The 21,694-nt window shown below is 41.2% G+C and overlaps 1 protein-coding gene across 1 annotated transcript in view; it reads left to right on the top strand.

The window, feature by feature from the left end:
- The window catches only part of LOC138309124 (glycosyltransferase 8 domain-containing protein 2-like), an 84,370-nt gene that overhangs the window by 25,798 nt on the left and 36,878 nt on the right, over positions 1 to 21,694 (top strand). Inside the window, exons 2-4 of the mRNA XM_069250277.1 lie at positions 6,091 to 6,189; positions 7,071 to 7,260; positions 11,269 to 11,386. Of these exons, the coding sequence (XP_069106378.1) occupies positions 6,091 to 6,189; positions 7,071 to 7,260; positions 11,269 to 11,386 (407 nt within the window). The remainder of the gene's footprint in view (positions 1 to 6,090; positions 6,190 to 7,070; positions 7,261 to 11,268; positions 11,387 to 21,694) is intronic.

Below are 21,694 nucleotides of genomic sequence, written 5' to 3'. Positions count from 1 at the left end.
ACTGAGAGTACACTGTCAAATATTACCGACTTTACTGTAAAAGTAGAATGTGACGATGAGTTGCGTATTTCAACCAAACCTTGAAATTATCATCATAAACTCATGTTTATAATAATTTTCAGAAATTCTACTTATCTGTTTTGAAACAGTGGGACATATAATACTGACAGTTATTATTTAACATATACGCAATGCCATCTTGCATTCCAGAAACTGTATAAGCATTAAGGTAATAGATATGACAGTATGTGTCTTTGCCCATTGTTAAAGGGAACCATCAATGTTGCCATCGTCTCAGGTAGGGTGTTAGAATTGCACCTGCTATACCCATTGCATGATCGTAAAAGGCGACTAAATTTGGTACCTTTTTTGCTAGCGTCAATCAGACATCAGACGAGGCGCTATGTCTCATTTTACCTTTAGTATCGCGAAATAATACCATCAAAAAGTTTACCAGGTACTGATTACAAGTTATAAGTTTTTTTTCTCATCCAACATCCTTCATGAAAGTGCATGCTTTCTAGATTATCTAATGAAAATTCTACAAACGCTCTAAAAAGTTCTAGAACAGTTCTACAAATGTTCCAGAACGGTTCTACAATGTTAAATGAGACTTTTTCAGAAATGTTCTGAAACTATTCTAGAAATGTTCTAGAACTGCTCCAGTTTTCAATTCCAGAATATTTCTAGAGTTGTTCTAGAACATTACTCTAGAACAATCTTGAACAATTTCTAGAACAATTCTAGAACACTGGTCTAGAACAGTTCTAGAGCATCGTTCTAGAAAACGTTATAGAACGATTGTAGAATTCCTTTAGAATAATTCTAGAACAGTTCTAGAACTGTCCTAGAACTCCTCCAGTTTTCAATTCAAGAATAGTTCAAGAATTGTTCTAGAACATTATTCTAGAACGATTAGAGAACACTGTTCTAGATAAAATTCTAGAGCATCGTTCTAGAAAAGTCTCATTTAACGTTGTAGAAAGATTCTATAATTCCTTTAGAATAATTCTAGAACAGTTCTAGAACTCTTTCCAGAACCGTTCTGGAGCAGTTCTAGAACTGTTCTAGAAATCCTTGCATGGGTATAGGCAACACATTCCCACCCAGTCACATTATACTGACAACAGGCGAACCAGTCGTCCTACTCCCTTAATGCTGGGCGCTAAGCAGGGTGTAACGTGTGTCTCGGCCAGGTGACAGAACCCAGAGCCTACCTCACAGGGGCGAGCTCTCAACCGAAGGCCAAACGTGAGGCGGTGTCAAGGGAGACGTTAGGAAGTATAAATAATTTAAGTTAGGAAGAAGAGATGCTATGATACGATCCTAAATTTAGTTGTCTTTTACGATCATGCACTAGGGGCAGTAGGTACAATTTTAATGCCCTACCTGCAGGACTGCGTTTTCATCGTTAGTTCATTTTAATGTCATAAGGTCATCTTACCCGAAGGGTCAGGATGACCTATAGTCACCATGCTTGGTCCATTGTTGTGCGCTGTTCGCATTTCGTCGTTCGTATAAACTTTTCATTGAAACGACTTCTTCTCAATATCCGAAAGGCCCAAGAAACTGATATTAGGCATGAAGAATGCTGGAATGATGAACCACCAAGTTTGCGGGAATGAAATACCTTGACTTTCATTCAAGGTCACATAATTCAAAAAGGCTAAATCTTTAAACGATTTCTTGTCAGTAACTAAGATACCTAGATACCTGATATAAGGCCTGTAGTATGCTGGCATGAAAGACTACCAAGTTCATTTAAGATTACAAGGGTCAATTAGGCTATAACCTTTAAACGACTTATTGTGAATAACTAAGAGGCATAGGAATCTTATATTGGGACTGTAGAATGATAGCTTAAACGACTAGTCGACTACCGAGTTTGTTCAAATAAATGACCTTGGACTATCTTCATGGTCACATGAGTCAAATAGACTAAAATCTTTAAACGACTTCTTGTGAATAACTAAGAGGACTAGAGACCCGATATTGTACATGTAACATGTTTGGATGAAGGGCAAATGTTCCTAAATCATCTTGCCCGATAGGTCAGGGTGACCTAAAGTGATCGTACTTGGTGCGCCGTCGTTCATAAACTTTTCATTCAAACAACTTCTTTTCAATGACTGAAAGGCATTGAAACATGTTAGACCTAATGTATTCTCAAATAAAGGGCTACAAAGATGTTTGTCAAATGAATGACCTTGACGTTAATTGAAGGTCACAGGGTTAAAATTGGCAAACATAAACGACTTCTTGACAAAAGCAGCTTTTCAATATGTGAAAGGCCTCAAGAACTCAGGTAATGGGTCTGTAAAATTCCGCATGATTTGTTAACTTGACCTACTTTCATGGTTACAATTTTAAATATATCAGACACCAAGAATGTCAATTGAAGAGTTCCTAGCGTGCAATATATTATTTGGTGCCCCAAAAAAGTTGAACAATTTCAATCCACTGCATTCTTTTTTCATTACTGTATAGTTTGACCATGTTTTATTGTGTGAAAAATAGTCAGACATGGGCTGTTTGACTTACGAATGAAATCCTAGTTATCCATGACATGTTATAGACATCAAAACAACAGTATATCCTTTTGAGAAATATTTAAGGTCAACATATAAGTTACATCGATATATGTTTCGCTAAACGGAACATTTGCTTAGTAATAAGTAAATAAACCCATGAAGACAGAAATAGGAAATACTTCTGACGATTGCTGTAGGAAATATTAGTCATATTGACCTATTTTTGCTTGATGACACAACACATTGTATAGTTCCATATATGACCCTAAAATTAACATTTTGTGATATATAGGCAAAACAAGTTTTTATTTAGATGTAGGTCAAATGTCAATATACATGTCAGTTTGACCAAACTTTGGTACACCAACTTACATGGGATACGTTTTACTCAACTATGACGTCGCTAAGGCGGCTTTTGATACATGATAGAGCCGAGAGAAGGACAGCTTTCAGATTACATTTTTAACTCTCAGTACTTTGATATTGGGTAAGAAATAAAGGGGGTAGACGTACAAAAGTGCCAAAAAGTCGGCATATCCAGTGATTCATCGGCACAATATTTTCATGAGTCAATAAATGATATATGAAGATATTTTTGATTGCTAAAATTTTAGGGTACTCGGGGTTTGTCATTTTAAGCTAAGGAATTAATAAAAAGAATAATGAAATGAAAATGCTCTATTTTCATGAAAAATTAAGAGCAAAACTGGAAATTGCAAGAAAACCCCAACAGATCTGATGAAGTATTGTATATTGTTAAAAAAGATAATACGAAATGCTATGTTATTACACCAAAATAATTTATCTTTTGGTTTTGTATGCCTAAATATGATACATTAAAGGCGCACAAGTAGGAATCGGACGTAAAACTTACAAAAGGTGGCGCTGTAGTCGTATGATTAGTCTATTCATGGAATAAGTACTGTTCCGATACGTTTTATGTGCCGATTGATGTATTCGCACCAAAAAATTAAAAATCGATCGTGGACGGCCATGCAACACCTCCTTTGGTTAAAAACATCTTTGGAGAAATGTGAACAGATTTTGTATAAATGATGGCTTTGGCTCCCCCTCCCTCTTGTTATAATTTTCAGATGACTGTTTTAAATGAATGACCTTGACCTACATTCAAGGTCACAGGGGTCAAATAGGCGAAAATATTTAAATGACTTAGATGAAGGGTTACCAAGTTTGTTCAAATGAATGACCTTGACCTTCATTCAAGGTCACAGGGGTCAAACAGGCTAGAACCAAAAGGCCCAAGGTACTCTTATTAGCCTTATCAGGGTTCTGTGAAAGAAAATGCAAACTTTATATCTGACAGACATTTCAATGTTCGAACAGGTTCAACTTATTCAGAAAAAGAAAAACAGGAGATGGGTATCCCATAGGGTGGTATCCTGTCTGTCACACTTTTTGGATTAAAAAATAACAGTATAAACAGATGTCTTTGCCAATCTACAGAAGGGTCTCTATTTGTGAATGATTTCTTCATCTGCTGCAAATAAAAAAAAACATGCACATAATGATGTTTAGATTAGAGGTAAATATGAATGGGATTTCCAACAACGTAAGAATTGTAAGAAAACCATTCGGACAATGGATTTCTGATTAATGTGTTTCTTTTTGTATTACTAACTGAGTGCATTGAAATACTGCTAGAAACCAATTATATGTTTGCATTCTAGTCTTGCTGTATTCATGACATTGGAATACATAACCAGGAAAACTATGTATTTAAGCATTATTCTCAATATCTTTTGGCTTTGTTAAGTCATAGACAAAAAAAGAAGGACATTCTTCATAAATACAAAAGATATTGAGAATAATGCTTATAATTTGTTTTGAATAACTCAATAAGGTACTAATTAGGCATTGATTTCTGTGCTTCTACTTGCCTTTATAATAAAACAAATTCAGTTGTGCTGCATTGATATCTTATTCAATAGTTCAGTTTGGCCAATGACAATGACACTTTTAAAATTTCCTGCGAAAATGGTCTGAATGTATGACTATGACATCATAATGCTCAAAAATAAGTTCAAAAACCTAACCAATACCAATCAGTGTAACATATGATTAAGATGTGCCGACATATTACCATGGCCACAAGCCCTCCACCTGGGGTGCGAGTTCGAATCCCATGTGGGGCAGTTGCCAGGTACTGACCACTGGTTGTAGGTTTTAACCAGGGTACTCCAGTTTTCCTCCACTACCAAACCTGGGACGTCCTTATAATTACATGACCTAGGCTGTTAATGGGACATAAAACTAAACAAACATTGCTACTTGAACTTTAGGAAAAAATATGTAGCTGTGGCTACATACATTGTTTATCTCAGTGACATTCTCCATTGCCAAGCTCAAACTGCTATGAAGTTAAGGTTTAAGACAAAAAGTAAATGTAAAATTCTGTTAACAATCTCTTTTGGGTATTTATCTTTTAACGTATCATGAATGATTTCCTTATGAATTTTAAAAATTTGAATATTTCGCAATCTTCTATGGTTGTGACTTTGAATGCGATCTTACGCAACACATGGACCTTGTTGTATTTCCGTTGCTAGTTTACTGAGGAAGTTTTTCAACTTTACATACAATATGTATATGAATTATTTATTCAAGCTGCGCATGCAATCTCTACTAAACTACATTAAAATGAACACAGTCCACCCAATACTTAGTCATCAAACACAACACAATCAACCTTTGCTGTGACCACGCGGGCATTTGGCTCTATAGACATTTTTCTCTCTATATATATTAAAACTGTGTCAATGTCTATAACTCGGTCAGACATTTAACACTACCCAATTTCAGAAAAAATGTTATCATTAATACAACAAACTATAAGATATGACAATACACTCAATCGACAGATAGGTAATGTATCACTATAATACAACATATATCATATCATATAAATGTCACTGGGTATCTTGAAATATTGGCAATTGCCAGATTTCAACTGCCCAGACACTGTGACGTCCTCTGATGATTATACCAGGATGTTAATAGGTATAGCTCAAAAACCACTGTAGTTCAACACATCAGCTTCATAATGATAAATGTAAATAAACTTACTGATATTTATATGCCCCTTGAAATTTCTGATTGAAAAATTTGTGTCTCAAGCCGCCATGTAAGTACAGTCCAACCCTGTTATTACAAATTCCTGGGAACCCTTGAAATCATTTCGTATCATGCAAGTTTTGTAGGAAGTACTGGGTAAAGATTTGTACAGCACACACAGAAAGTGAAACAATATGAGATTTGGTCAGTGATGTACTATTTTTTGATTGTAAGTTATTCATTCCCTGCATGGATTATCCACTCTATATACATAATTGTAGTCACTTATCAACACATAGCAGTCATCAATTATCAAAACTTATTTGGTTTTGTCACTTCGCATTATGTGGGTTTAAAATAACACAAATAGTGCCCAAGGGACTCGAATATCATTTCATATTACACAGGTTTTAGTATTAAGTGATGTCCACATAACTTGTAAACAATATCATATTTAGCTGGTGACATATCTTCCTTTTTGTTACAGCGATGATCCTACCGGCAGTTGTATGGCTTGGTTTCATGGTCTATCTGTGGCTTCCTCAGATTATCCCTACTGTCAGGCAGAAAGATTCAATCGAAAAAGGTTTATTTTTATATAATTAACCCACCATCATCAGATGGTGGGCTATTCAAATCGCTTTTCATCCGTCATCGGTCCTTCCGTCCATCCATCTGTCCTTCCGTCCTTCCATCTGTTAACATTTCTTGTTACCGCTATTTATCAGAAAGTGCTGAAGGGATCGTTCTCAAATTTCACATATAGGGCCACCTAGGGCCCTAGTTGTGCATATTGCATTTTGGGACTGATCAACCAACAAGATGGCCGCCAGGCAGCCATCTTGGATTTTGACAATTGAAGTTTGTTACCGCTATTTCTCAGAAAGTTTTGAAGGGATCTGTCTTAAATTTCATATGTAGATTCCCCTAGGGCCCTAGTGGTGCTCATTGCATCTTAGGACTGATTGGTCAACATGATGGCTGATATGCGCCATCTTGGATTTTGGTAGGAAAAGTTTGTTACCACTATTTCTCAGAAAGTACTGAAGGGATTGGTCTCAAATTCCATATGTTGGTTCCCCATTGGCTCTAGTTGTGCATAATGCATTTTGGGACTGATTTGTCAACAAAATGGCCGATTGGCTACCATCTTGGATTCTGATAGTTAAAGTTTAAAAAGCAGAGAAAAGATCCCTCTGTCATATGTCAGACATAGATCATTCTTTAGTGGGCGCCAAGATATCTCTGCGATCTCTTATTTTTTATAAAACAGTCATTTTCAGTATTGAATACCCATGACACCTTAAAACTGTTCAAAATTGGATAAAGAAAAGGTGCTTACCTGTAATAGGGTGACAAAACATTAAATTTCTGGATTGAAATTGAATTTCAAAATTTTCTGAGTAAATTTAATATGGTTGCATTGTTGTGTGATAGAACAAAATCTTAAACAGTATCTTTCTCTAGGTATATACAGAAAAGAAGCTTTGGAACAGAAAAAGAACGTAAACTTAACTGATGCTATCCATGTTTGTATCATGTCCGATAAAAAGACTATAGGTGGGATGATGGCTCTGGTGAACAGCATCCGAATCAATACCAAGCATAATGTCATGTTCCACCTGTTTGTTGAGAGATCTAGTATAGACCAGGCCAGGTACATAATTGTCTTATTGCCACTATTTGACAATACTTGAGCTGTAATTTCCCCATTAAGGTTGCCTTCTCTGATAAGGGCAACACCATATTTTTGCTGATAAAGTACTATGTATGATTTGGGCACATATATGGGCCCCAAATCCATCAATTTTTATACCCCCAAAACGAAGTTAAAGGATACACAGAACTCTGACATAAAGGGAGTAGAGTAAACTACATAGGGTTCTGTAATATCCCCTATTACATGTAATGGAGTTATTACTAAATTTGTGCAGCAGGGGGTATTAGTCATCCACCCTGGCAACAGTTCTAGTTCATTTAAGTGGTAAGTAATAATATACAATTGTTTCATTGGTACTGGGGGAACAGTCAAATCATTGCCCCGAGGTAGCAGGGAAGACCTAGGCAACAGTTCCCTAGGTCTTCTCTGCCACCGAGGGGCAATGATTTGACTGTTCCCCCAGTACCAATGAAACAAATGATTTATTACCTGACTCACTATTTAAGAAACTGAACAAATTATAGTAAGAAGGATAAGTGAGGCAACAAATTATGGATGATTTCATATTTATTACATCAAAAGTAACAAACATTTTGTGAATATATGTGTCAAAACTGTTAACAAAAACAAGTCAATGTCAACTGGAGTAAAAATTAGAGCCCCTGAAATAGGGTTATGAAGTCACACAGATGATATTCAATTATGGTGGTGAATTTGTACCGTTGAATTGTTAAAGTAATAAACTGGAGCCCCATAACTCGATCTTTGGAGAAAACCCATTGATTGGTTGATATTTGCTTGATTACAATTATTGCTGGGACTTAAAGTAGTACGGTCACGTTGATCGAAAATTTCAGAACACATTTTATTTAGTTCCATGTCAACAAATTGTTCCTGGCATGACGTTAATTCTAGAAAGTCAATGTTTGACAAATCCAGGTCCGACTGCATGTTGGCAACTTTTTCCTGGTCCACACTGGTATCCGCCATCTTTTCGTCATGAGCAAAATCACTTCCTTCCTGTTCCATCATGTCTGGTGGAGGACCTGAAACAGTTTTGAGATACGAACACAATTTTAGTATCTGAACAGGCATTTTGTTTGGCAAAAATCAATTTTAACTAAATATTAACTACAATTAAATAATTTAATAGGCGAAGAAAATTGTTATTCAATGTCAGTAACAGAGGACGAGGTGCTAATATTGTAGAGAAAAGTTACCTTGAATTGCCTTAGAGATAGTAAGAGCCATTTTCTTTCTCTCATCGTTATTGGTGCGGGCATAGCTCCGGATGCTTGTTTCTAATTTGTGGCCTGCTACTGTCATAACATGACGCGCTTCAAATCCATTCAGTAATGTGATTGACGTTGCTCTTAGATAATGATTTGTGTAGATCCTTGATAACCCGGCCTAAACGGAAAGTTTTTTCATTTTGTCCCCAAGTGTGTTTTGTCCTAAGGGTATTTTGTCATACCAGGGTTCTCCTGGTTTCGCCTTTTCCTTTGGTCTTTGAAAGAACTCCTCTAGCTCAGGATTAAGAACCTCAAGGTACTTTTGGAAAGTATTGAAAGGACATAAGTTAGTGTCAGTGGTTTTGTAAATCCGTCCACCCTGACTCTCCCCATCATACACATCACCTCTATGGTTCTTCGTTGCCATATCCCTCATCTCAATATAACTGTTGTTCTCATCAAAAATGAAGTCATATTTTTTCAGCTCTCTCATATTTTCCCGGCCGCGATTGCAAAAGTATAGCATAAAATCTACAAAAACTTTGTTCTGCAGGCCGCGTGGCATTTCAATATCAAAAGAATCATACAGTTTGTGTAGATACTGTTCCGTCAGCGGATGTTTGTGAATGACACGAGCCTTCCCTTCTTTCTTCAATTTGACCAACATCGATCCAAATATTTTACATGACCTGCTGAAGTCAGGATGGTTTACAATGTCAACATGTGCTTTCTTCTCAAAGTGTTTTTGTAGCCCATACCTTATGGAAAGAAATGACTTTTTGGTATAGAGATTGCCATCTTTCGTTCTCAGTGCGACGTAGAATTTGCACAGAAACCCGTTCAATTCTGCATTGCTGCATGTTTCATCTATCACGGGTAAGCCTTTCTCTTCGCAATATTTCGTTAATATGTTGACAGCTCCCTTGATTACATTCTTGGTACTTAGAGAGTCCCTATTTTCCATCAATAAATCCAAATCCTGTTCGGATATATCCTGAAATCTGCAGCTGTCACTGTTGGGTTCAGCCATTTTCCGCAGACGACAACAAACAATCTGGATCCGAAAAACGCTTGAGTTGGGGTCCTGCACGGGGGAAATGCCTGCGCATACTTTTTCGCGCATGTAACAGTACGGTGCAACAGTCGACTGTTACACCCTGGCTGATTTTTACGATGTTTTGGTCGTGTAAACGGATTTAACAATAAAACAGTCAAAAATGCGTAATATACACTTAAATAGAGAGTCAGGTAATAAAAGCTATTGGTAAATCCCTGATGCATCTATGCAACGTGAAATACAGTGGACCCTTGATAATCTGGACACCTTCATTCCCAGCCTAAACCGTCCAGATTACGAGTTTTCCGGACTGCCGAATTCCATGTTCTTAGTCGATTAAATTGTCACGTACAAGTTACTCCCCTTTACTTTGTAATCAATGATAGACTTTTATCTTATATACGTATATTATAATAAATACTTTGTTTGTTATGTTTTATGGGCGTTATTTTATATTATTACGTTAAGAATATTAAATAAACGTTTTTCTTATTTCAAAATACAAAACCGAAAGCCATTGTTAATTGTGTACTATATATGCATTTAGCCACGTATCCCACTCTTGATCTGTCATACGGCAAATTATGTTTCAAAATGCCTAACCAAGGATCAATATTACCTACGTTCTTGACATAAAAAACTATGATAACAAATAGTTGTGAACATTTTAAGAACTAATATAGATTTGTATATTGTGTGTTTTTATTGACCATTTCCACAAGTCTTTGATTTCTGATTTAGAGAAGTGTGTAACAACCACGCACCCGTTTACGTCTAACATCATGCACAATGTCACACACGTGTACATGGCATTTGCCTTTATATCTTATACCATAGAACCATAGACAATAAATTCGAAAAGATTCACTTACATTTATAATACTTATAAATTTTGTGAGCATTATTTCCCTTTATTGTATCCGAAACTCAGAGCAATATACATGTACTCTGCATGCGAAACCAGTAAGGTATCGACAGTATACGTACCCGTAACCAAGCTCAAACTGCATGTTTAAAAGCGTGTGGCTAAAAATATATTGCGTATCTCAATTACAACACTGAAGTTTGGTCTCCTATAGAAAACCAATGAACCGTTACATGACTGCATGTACCCGTGTGAAAGGTGTTCAGGCCTATGACCTGGCAGCCGTCGTTAAGACAACACACACTAACTATCCTAGCTGGCCTAGGATTTTCTAGGCACGTGGCGACAACAAATTGTCCGGATTATTGCGGGAATTTATTAAAGAAAATTACATTCTGTTCCCAAAATGGAGTTCCAGATTCGGAATCCGAATTTCCGGACAAATGAGTATAAATAACGTTACGGAAATCCGTTCCCTGACATTTCCGTCCGGATTGTGAGATTTCCGGATTATCAGCGTCCGGATTACCGCGGGTCCACTGTACACAAATTAAACCAATGTTTCATTGATGCTTCTGTTATGTAAAGTTCTTCATCACACTACCAGGTATTTTCATTACTAAGTTGACATAAAAAGGCAAGACTAATACTTTTGTCTGTTTCAGAAAGTAAATTAAAATATGTAACGGCACCTCAATAAGCCTATTATCTGCGACCGGCACCCTTTTTATGTAACATAATGTTGGCCTGACTCCAATTTCTTGTAATAAAAATGCAGACTTATATTATGCTAGTGAACTTTATTATCAGTAATGATATATTTCGTTAAAAAGATATTTTCTATTTTACAGACTTTGGGTGGAAACATCCAAGTTACTTAGAATAAATTATGAAATCCGCATCTTCCCATCAGAATTGGTGAAGGGTAAAATAAAAGTCAGAGGAGACCGTCCAGAGCTTGCCAGCCCTGTAAGTATATATAATACAGTCTAACTCGGTTAATACAAACTTAAAGAGGCGCAAGAAAACTTTGAGTTTTCCGAGTGTTCAAATTAAGCGAGTTCTCAAGTCAACTGTCAACCTCTTCACTTTGTGTACACACATGTACTAGTTCCGTGTTCTAAGCAAGGAAGGCGTCAAAATCGTATAGGTATTTACTATGGAAACCGCTTATATTGAAGTCGTTGGGGAATGCAAAATATTTTCAAAATTATTCCGATTTCAATACAAATCAAGGAAAAAGACGTTGGAATTGTGTGAACATGGATTAAGCAGTATTCCAATATACTGGTAACTGATTTCAATTTATAAGTTATAAGTATACAACAGAAATGTATCAAAAATATTGATTTAATAAAATCACAACAAATTATTCACTGATGATTGTTGATACAATATAACTAAGGATATTTGCTAAACATCTAACAGGTATGACTCCATGTAAGTGTAGTTGAAAGCGGCTTTTGAAGTGCCTTAATTAATACGGCAGACATTTTTTTATCGGCTTTTTTGGCCATCTATTTCTCACAAAAATTCTCACTTCTTTGCTGTGGGTGACTCAGTGGTTAAGTTTACTGCCACTACAGTCCTGAAACTTCTTGGCTGTGGTGGCTCAGTGGTTAAAGTTTACTGCCACTACAGTCCTGAAACTTCTTGGCTGTGGTGACTCAGTGGTTAAGTCATACTGCCACTACAGTCCTGAAGCTTCTTGGCTGTGGTGGCTCAGTGGTTAAGGTTTACCGCCACTACATTCCTGAAACTTCTTGGCTGTGGATCAGTGGTTAAGTCATACTGCCATTACAGTCCTGAAGCTTCTTGGCTGTGGTGGCTCAGTGGGTAAGGTTTACCGCCACTACATTCCTGAAACTTCTTGGCTGTGGTGGCTCAGTGGTTAAGTCATACTGCCACTACAGTCCTGAAACTTCTTGGCTGTGGTGACTCAGTGGTAAAGTCATACTGCCACTACAGTCCTGAAACTTCTTGGCTGTGGTGGCTCAGTGGTTAAGGTTTACTGCCACTACAGTCCTGAAACTTCTTGGCTGTGGTGGCTCAGTGGTTAAGTCATACTGCCACTACAGTCCTGAAACTTCTTGGCTGTGGTGGCTCAGTGGTTAAAGTTTACTGCTACTACACTCCTGAAACTTCTTGGCTGTGGTGTCTCAGTGGTTAAGGTTTATGGCCACTACAGTCCTGAAACTTCTTGGCTGTGGTGACTCAGTGGTTAAGGTTTACTGCCACTACAGTCCTGAAACTTCTTGGCTGTGATGACTCAGTGGTTAAGGTTTACTGCACTACAGTCCTGAATTGTGTGTATTATCTTGGTGTGTGACGTGTAAGTTTACTGCACTACAGTCCTGAAACTTCTTGGCTTGTGGTGACTCAGTGGTTAAGGTTTACCGCCACTACAGTCCTGAAACTTCTTGGCTGTGGTGACTCAGTGGTTAAGGTTTACTGCCACTACAGTCCTGAAACTTCTTGGCTGTGGTGACTCAGTAGTTAAGTCATACTGCCACTACAGTCCTGAAACTTCTTGGCTGTGGTGACTCAGTGGTTAAGTCATACTGCCACTACAGTCCTGAAACTTCTTGGCTGTGGTGGCTCAGTGGTTAAGTCATACTGCCACTACAGTCCTGAAACTTCTTGGCTGTGGTGGCTCAGTAGTTAAGGTTTACTGCCACTACAGTCCTGAAACTTCTTGGCTGTGGTGGCTCAGTGGTTAAGTCATACTGCCACTACAGTCCTGAAACTTCTTGGCTGTGGTGACTCAGTGGTTAAGGTTTACTGCCACTACAGTCCTGAAACTTCTTGGCTGTGGTGGCTCAGTGGTTAAGTCATACTGCCACTACAGTCCTGAAACTTCTTGGCTGTGGTGGCTCAGTGGTTAAGGTTTACTGCCACTACAGTCCTGAAACTTCTTGGCTGTGGTGGCTCAGTGGTTAAGGTTTACTGCTACTACACTCCTGAAACTTCTTGGCTGTGGTGGCTCAGTGGTTAAGGTTTACTGCCACTACAGTCCTGAAACTTCTTGGCTGTGGTGACTCAGTGGTTAAGGTTTACTGCCACTACAGTCCTGAAACTTCTTGGCTGTGGTGACTCAGTAGTTAAGTCATACTGCCACTACAGTCCTGAAACTTCTTGGCTGTGGTGACTCAGTGGTTAAGTCATACTGCCACTACAGTCCTGAAACTTCTTGGCTGTGGTGACTCAGTGGTTAAGGTTTACTGCCACTACAGTCCTGAAACTTCTTGGCTGTGGTGACTCAGTGGTTAAGGTTTACTGCCACTACAGTCCTGAAACTTCTTGGCTGTGGTGACTCAGTGGTTAAGGTTTACTGCTACTACAGTCCTGAAACTTCTTGGCTGTGGTGGCTCAGTGGTTAAGGTTTATGACTACTACAGTCCTGAAACTTCTTGGCTGTGATGACTCAGTGGTTAAGGTTTACTGCCACTACAGTCCTGAAACTTCTTGGCTGTGGTGACTCAGTGGTTAAGGTTTACTGCCACTACAGTCCTGAAACTTCTTGGCTGTGGTGGCTCAGTGGTTAAGGTTTACTGCCACTACAGTCCTGAAACTTCTTGGCTGTGGTGACTCAGTGGTTAAGGTTTACTGCCACTACAGTCCTGAAACTTCTTGGCTGTGTGGCTCAGTGGTTAAGGTTTACTGCCACTACAGTCCTGAAACTTCTTGGCTGTGGTGACTCAGTGGTTAAGGTTTACTGCCACTACAGTCCTGAAACTTCTTGGCTGTGGTGGCTCAGTGGTTAAGGTTTACTGCCACTACAGTCCTGAAACTTCTTGGCTGTGGTGACTCAGTGGTTAAGGTTTACTGCCACTACAGTCCTGAAACTTCTTGGCTGTGGTGGCTCAGTGGTTAAGGTTTACTGCCACTACAGTCCTGAAACTTCTTGGCTGTGGTGACTCAGTGCTTAAAGTTTACTGCCACTACAGTCCTGAAACTTCTTGGCTGTGGTGACTCAGTGGTTAAGGTTTACTGCCACTACAGTCCTGAAACTTCTTGGCTGTGGTGACTCAGTAGTTAAGTCATACTGCCACTACAGTCCTGAAACTTCTTGGCTGTGGTGGCTCAGTGGTTAAAGTTTACTGCCACTACAGTCCTGAAACTTCTTGGCTGTGGTGGCTCAGTGGTTAAGGTTTACTGCCACTACAGTCCTGAAACTTCTTGGCTGTGGTGGCTCAGTGGTTAAGTCATACTGCCACTACAGTCCTGAAACTTCTTGGCTGTGGTGACTCAGTGGTTAAGTTTTACTGCCACTACAGTCCTGAAACTTCTTGGCTGTGGTGACTCAGTGGTTAAGGTTTACTGCCACTACAGTCCTGAAACTTCTTGGCTGTGGTGACTCAGTGGTTAAGGTTTACTGCCACTACAGTCCTGAAACTTCTTGGCTGTGGTGACTCAGTGCTTAAAGTTTACTGCCACTACAGTCCTGAAACTTCTTGGCTGTGGTGGCTCAGTGGTTAAGGTTTACTGCCACTACAGTCCTGAAACTTCTTGGCTGTGGTGGCTCAGTGGTTAAGTCATACTGCCACTACAGTCCTGAAACTTCTTGGCTGTGGTGGCTCAGTGGTTAAGGTTTACTGCCACTACAGTCCTGAAACTTCTTGGCTGTGGTGGCTCAGTGGTTAATGTTTACTGCCACTACAGTCCTGAAACTTCTTGGCTGTGGTGGCTCAGTGGTTAAGGTTTACTGCCACTACACTCCTGAAACTTCTTGGCTGTGGTGGCTCAGTGGTTAAGGTTTACTGCCACTACAGTCCTGAAACTTCTTGGCTGTGGTGACTCAGTGGTTAAGGTTTACTGCCACTACAGTCCTGAAACTTCTTGGCTGTGGTGACTCAGTGGTTAAGGTTTACTGCCACTACAGTCCTGAAACTTCTTGGCTGTGGTGGCTCAGTGGTTAAGGTTTACTGCCACTACAGTCCTGAAACTTCTTGGCTGTGGTGGCTCAGTGGTTAAGGTTTACTGCCACTACAGTCCTGAAACTTCTTGGCTGTGGTGACTCAGTGGTTAAGGTTTACTGCCACTACAGTCCTGAAACTTCTTGGCTGTGATGACTCAGTGGTTAAGGTTTACTGCCACTACAGTCCTGAAACTTCTTGGCTGTGGTGACTCAGTGGTTAAGGTTTACTGCCACTACAGTCCTGAAACTTCTTGGCTGTGGTGACTCAGTGGTTAAGGTTTACTGCCACTACAGTCCTGAAACTTCTTGGCTGTGGTGACTCAGTGGTTAAGGTTTACTGCCACTACAGTCCTGAAACTTCTTGGCTGTGGTGACTCAGTGGTTAAGGTTTACTGCCACTACAGTCCTGAAACTTCTTGGCTGTGGTGACTCAGTGGTTAAGGTTTACTGCCACTACAGTCCTGAAACTTCTTGGCTGTGGTGGCTCAGTGGTTAAGGTTTACTGCCACTACAGTCCTGAAACTTCTTGGCTGTGGTGACTCAGTGGTTAAGTCATACTGCCACTACAGTCCTGAAACTTCTTGGCTGTGGTGACTCAGTGGTTAAGGTTTACTGCCACTACAGTCCTGAAACTTCTTGGCTGTGGTGACTCAGTGGTTAAGTCATACTGCCACTACAGTCCTGAAACTTCTTGGCTGTGGTGACTCAGTGGTTAAGTCATACTGCCACTACAGTCCTGAAACTTCTTGGCTGTGGTGGCTCAGTGGTTAAGTCATACTGCCACTACAGTCCTGAAACTTCTTGGCTGTGGTGGCTCAGTGGTTAAGGTTTACTGCCACTACAGTCCTGAAACTTCTTGGCTGTGGTGGCTCAGTGGTTAAGGTTTACTGCCACTACAGTCCTGAAACTTCTTGGCTGTGGTGACTCAGTGGTTAAGTTTTACTGCCACTACAGTCCTGAAACTTCTTGACTGTGGTGGCTCAGCGGTTAAGGTTAACTGCCACTACAGTCCTGAAACTTCTTGGCTGTGGTGGTGGCTCAGTGGTTAAGTTTACTGCCACTACAGTCCTGAAACTTCTTGGCTGTGGTGGCTCAGTGGTTAAGGTTACTGCCACTACACTCCTGAAACTTCTTGGCTGTGGTGACTCAGTGGTTAAGTTTTACTGCCACTACAGTCCTGAAACTTCTTGGCTGTGGTGGCTCAGTGGTTAAGGTTTACTGCCACTACAGTCCTGAAACTTCTTGGCTGTGGTGACTCAGTGGTTAAGTCATACTGCCACTACAGTCCTGAAACTTCTTGGCTGTGGTGACTCAGTGCTTAAAGTTTACTGCCACTACAGTCCTGAAACTTCTTGGCTGTGGTGGCTCAGTGGTTAAGTCATACTGCCACTACAGTCCTGAAACTTCTTGGCTGTGGTGACTCAGTGGTTAAGGTTTACTGCCACTACAGTCCTGAAACTTCTTGGCTGTGGTGGCTCAGTGGTTAAAGTTTACTGCCACTACAGTCCTGAAACTTCTTGGCTGTGGTGACTCAGTAGTTAAGTCATACTGCCACTACAGTCCTGAAACTTCTTGGCTGTGGTGGCTCAGTGGTTAAGGTTTACTGCTACTACACTCCTGAAACTTCTTGGCTGTGGTGGCTCAGTGGTTAAAGTTTACTGCTACTACAGTCCTGAAACTTCTTGGCTGTGGTGTCTCAGTGGTTAAGGTTTATGACTACTACAGTCCTGAAACTTCTTGGCTGTGATGACTCAGTGGTTAAGGTTTACTGCCACTACAGTCCTGAAACTTCTTGGCTGTGATGGCTCAGTGGTTAAGGTTTACTGCCACTACAGTCCTGAAACTTCTTGGCTGTGGTGACTCAGTGGTTAAGGTTTACTGCCACTACAGTCCTGAAACTTCTTGGCTGTGGTGGCTCAGTGGTTAAGGTTTACTGCCACTACAGTCCTGAAACTTCTTGGCTGTGGTGGCTCAGTGGTTAAGGTTTACTGCCACTACAGTCCTGAAACTTCTTGGCTGTGGTGACTCAGTGGTTAAGGTTTACTGCCACTACAGTCCTGAAACTTCTTGGCTGTGGTGACTCAGTGGTTAAGGTTTACTGCCACTACAGTCCTGAAACTTCTTGGCTGTGGTGGCTCAGTGGTTAAGGTTTACTGCCACTACAGTCCTGAAACTTCTTGGCTGTGGTGACTCAGTAGTTAAGTCATTCTGCCACTACAGTCCTGAAACTTCTTGGTTGTGGTGACTCAGTGGTTAAGGTTTACTGCCACTACAGTCCTGAAACTTCTTGGTTGTGGTGACTCAGTGGTTAAGGTTTACTGCCACTACAGTCCTGAAACTTCTTGGCTGTGGTGACTCAGTGCTTAAAGTTTACTGCCACTACAGTCCTGAAACTTCTTGGCTGTGGTGACTCAGTAGTTAAGTCATACTGCCACTACAGTCCTGAAACTTCTTGGCTGTGGTGACTCAGTAGTTAAGTCATACTGCCACTAGAGTCCTGAAACTTCTTGGCTGTGGTGGCTCAGTGGTTAAGGTTTACTGCCACTACAGTCCTGAAACTTCTTGGCTGTGGTGACTCAGTGGTTAAGGTTTACTGCCACTACAGTCCTGAAACTTCTTGGCTGTGGTGACTCAGTGGTTAAGGTTTACTGACTACTACAGTCCTGAAACTTCTTGGCTGTGGTGGCTCAGTGGTTAAGGTTTACTGCCACTACAGTCCTGAAACTTCTTGGCTGTGGTGACTCAGTGGTTAAGTCATACTGCCACTACAGTCCTGAAACTTCTTGGCTGTGGTGGCTCAGTGGTTAAGGTTTACTGCCACTACAGTCCTGAAACTTCTTGGCTGTGGTGGCTCAGTGGTTAAGGTTTACTGCCACTACAGTCCTGAAACTTCTTGGCTGTGGTGGCTCAGTGGTTAAGGTTTACTGCCACTACAGTCCTGAAACTTCTTGGCTGTGGTGGCTCAGTGGTTAAGGTTTACTGCCACTACAGTCCTGAAACTTCTTGGCTGTGGTGACTCAGTGGTTAAGTCATACTGCCACTACAGTCCTGAAACTTCTTGGCTGTGGTGGCTCAGTGGTTAAGGTTACTGCCACTACAGTCCTGAAACTTCTTGGTGTGGGCTCAGTGGTTAAGTTTACTGCCACTACAGTCCTGAAACTTCTTGGCTGTGGTGACTCAGTGGTTAAGTTTACTGCCACTACAGTCCTGAAACTTCTTGGCTGTGGTGACTCAGTGTTAAGTTTACTGCCACTACAGTCCTGAAACTTCTTGGCTGTGGTGGCTCAGTGGTAAAGGTTTACTGCCACTACAGTCCTGAAACTTCTTGGCTGTGGTGGCTTAGTGGTAAAGGTTTACTGCTACTACACTCCTGAAACTTCTTGGCTGTGGTGGCTCAGTGGTTAAGGTTTATGACTACTACAGTCCTGAAACTTCTTGGCTGTGATGACTCAGTGGTTAAGGTTTACTGCCACTACAGTCCTGAAACTTCTTGGCTGTGATGACTCAGTGGTTAAGGTTTACTGCTACTACAGTCCTGAAAACTTCTTGGCTGTGATGACTCAGTGGTTAAGGTTTACTGCCACTACAGTCCTGAAACTTCTTGGCTGTGGTGGCTCAGTGGTTAAGGTTTACTGCCACTACAGTCCTGAAACTTCTTGGCTGTGGTGGCTCAGTGGTTAAGGTTTACTGCCACTACAGTCCTGAAACTTCTTGGCTGTGGTGACTCAGTGGTTAAGTCATACTGCCACTACAGTCCTGAAACTTCTTGGCTGTGGTGACTCAGTGGTTAAGTTTTACTGCCACTACAGTCCTGAAACTTCTTGGCTGTGGTGACTCAGTGGTTAAGGTTTACTGCCACTACAGTCCTGAAACTTCTTGGCTGTGGTGACTCAGTGGTTAAGTTTACTGCCACTACAGTCCTGAAACTTCTTGGCTGTGGTGACTCAGTGGTTAAGTCATACTGCCACTACAGTCCTGAAACTTCTTGGCTGTGGTGACTCAGTGGTTAAGGTTTACTGCCACTACAGTCCTGAAACTTCTTGGCTGTGGTGACTCAGTGGTTAAGTCATACTGCCACTACAGTCCTGAAACTTCTTGGCTGTGGTGACTCAGTGCTTAAAGTTTACTGCCACTACAGTCCTGAAACTTCTTGGCTGTGGTGACTCAGTGGTTAAGGTTTACTGCCACTACAGTCCTGAAACTTCTTGGCTGTGGTGACTCAGTGGTTAAGGTTTACTGCCACTACAGGTCCTGAAACTTCTTGGCTGTGGTGGCTCAGTGGTTAAGGTTTACTGCCACTACAGTCCTGAAACTTCTTGGCTGTGGTGGCTCAGTGGTTAAGTCATACTGCCACTACAGTCCTGAAACTTCTTGGCTGTGGTGGCTCAGTGGTTAAAGTTTACTGCCACTACAGTCCTGAAACTTCTTGGCTGTGGTGACTCAGTGCTTAAGTTTACTGCCACTACAGTCCTGAAACTTCTTGGCTGTGGTGGCTCAGTGGTTAAGTCATACTGCCACTACAGTCCTGAAACTTCTTGGCTGTGGTGGCTCAGTGGTTAAGGTTTACTGCCACTACAGTCCTTAAACTTCTTGGCTGTGGTGACTCAGTGGTTAAGTTTTACTGCCACTAAAGTCCTGAAACTTCTTGGCTGTGGTGGCTCAGTGGTTAAGGTTTACTGCCACTACAGTCCTGAAACTTCTTGGCTGTGGTGACTCAGTGGTTAAGTTTTACTGCCACTACAGTCCTGAAACTTCTTGGCTGTGGTGGCTCAGTGGTTAAGGTTTACTGCCACTACAGTCCTGAAACTTCTTGGCTGTGGTGGCTCAGTGGTTAAGTCATACTGCCACTACAGTCCTGAAACTTCTTGGCTGTGGTGACTCAGTGCTTAAAGTTTACTGCCACTACAGTCCTGAAACTTCTTGGCTGTGGTGACTCAGTAGTTAAGTCATACTGCCACTACAGTCCTGAAACTTCTTGGCTGTGGTGACTCAGTGGTTAAGTTTTACTGCCACTACAGTCCTGAAACTTCTTGGCTGTGGTGGCTCAGTGGTTAAGGTTTACTGCCACTACAGTCCTGAAACTTCTTGGCTGTGGTGACTCAGTGGTTAAAGTTTACTGCCACTACAGTCCTGAAACTTCTTGGCTGTGGTGACTCAGTGGTTAAGGTTTACTGCCACTACAGTCCTGAAACTTCTTGGCTGTGGTGACTCAGTAGTTAAGTCATACTGCCACTACAGTCCTGAAACTTCTTGGCTGTGGTGACTCAGTGGTTAAGGTTTACTGCCACTACAGTCCTGAAACTTCTTGGCTGAGGTGGCTCAATGGTTAAGGTTTACTGCCACTACAGTCCTGAAACTTCTTGGCTGTGGTGGCTCAGTGGTAAAGTCATACTGCCACTACAGTCCTGAAACTTCTTGGCTGTGGTGGCTCAGTGGTTAAGGTTTACTGCCACTACAGTCCTGAAACTTCTTGGCTGTGGTGGCTCAGTGGTTAAGGTTTACTGCCACTACAGTCCTGAAACTTCTTGGCTGTGGTGACTCAGTGGTTAAGTTTTACTGCCACTACAGTCCTGAAACTTCTTGGCTGTGGTGGCTCAGTGGTTAAGGTTTACTGCCACTACAGTCCTGAAACTTCTTGGCTGTGGTGACTCAGTGCTTAAAGTTTACTGCCACTACAGTCCTGAAACTTCTTGGCTGTGGTGACTCAGTGGTTAAGGTTTACTGCCACTACAGTCCTGAAACTTCTTGGCTGTGGTGACTCAGTGGTTAAGGTTTACTGCCACTACAGTCCTGAAACTTCTTGGCTGTGGTGACTCAGTGGTTAAGGTTTACTGCCACTACAGTCCTGAAACTTCTTGGCTGTGGTGACTCAGTGGTTAAGTCATACTGCCACTACAGTCCTGAAACTTCTTGGCTGTGGTGACTCAGTAGTTAAGTCATACTGCCACTACAGTCCTGAAACTTCTTGGCTGTGGTGGCTCAGTGGTTAAGGTTTACTGCCACTACAGTCCTGAAACTTCTTGGCTGTGGTGGCTCAGTGGTTAAGGTTTACTGCCACTACAGTCCTGAAACTTCTTGGCTGTGGTGACTCAGTGGTTAAGGTTTACTGCCACTACAGTCCTGAAACTTCTTGGCTGTGGTGGCTCAGTGGTTAAGTCATACTGCCACTACAGTCCTGAAACTTCTTGGCTGTGGTGGCTCAGTGGTTAAGGTTTACTGCCACTACAGTCCTGAAACTTCTTGGCTGTGGTGGCTCAGTGGTTAAGGTTTACTGCCACTACAGTCCTGAAACTTCTTGGCTGTGGTGGCTCAGTGGTTAAGGTTTACTGCCACTACAGTCCTGAAACTTCTTGGCTGTG

Source organism: Argopecten irradians, chromosome 1 (assembly GCF_041381155.1).
Source record: "Argopecten irradians isolate NY chromosome 1, Ai_NY, whole genome shotgun sequence".
Lineage (NCBI taxonomy): Eukaryota > Metazoa > Mollusca > Bivalvia > Pectinida > Pectinidae > Argopecten > Argopecten irradians.
This window is presented reverse-complemented; position numbering and strand designations above follow the sequence as displayed.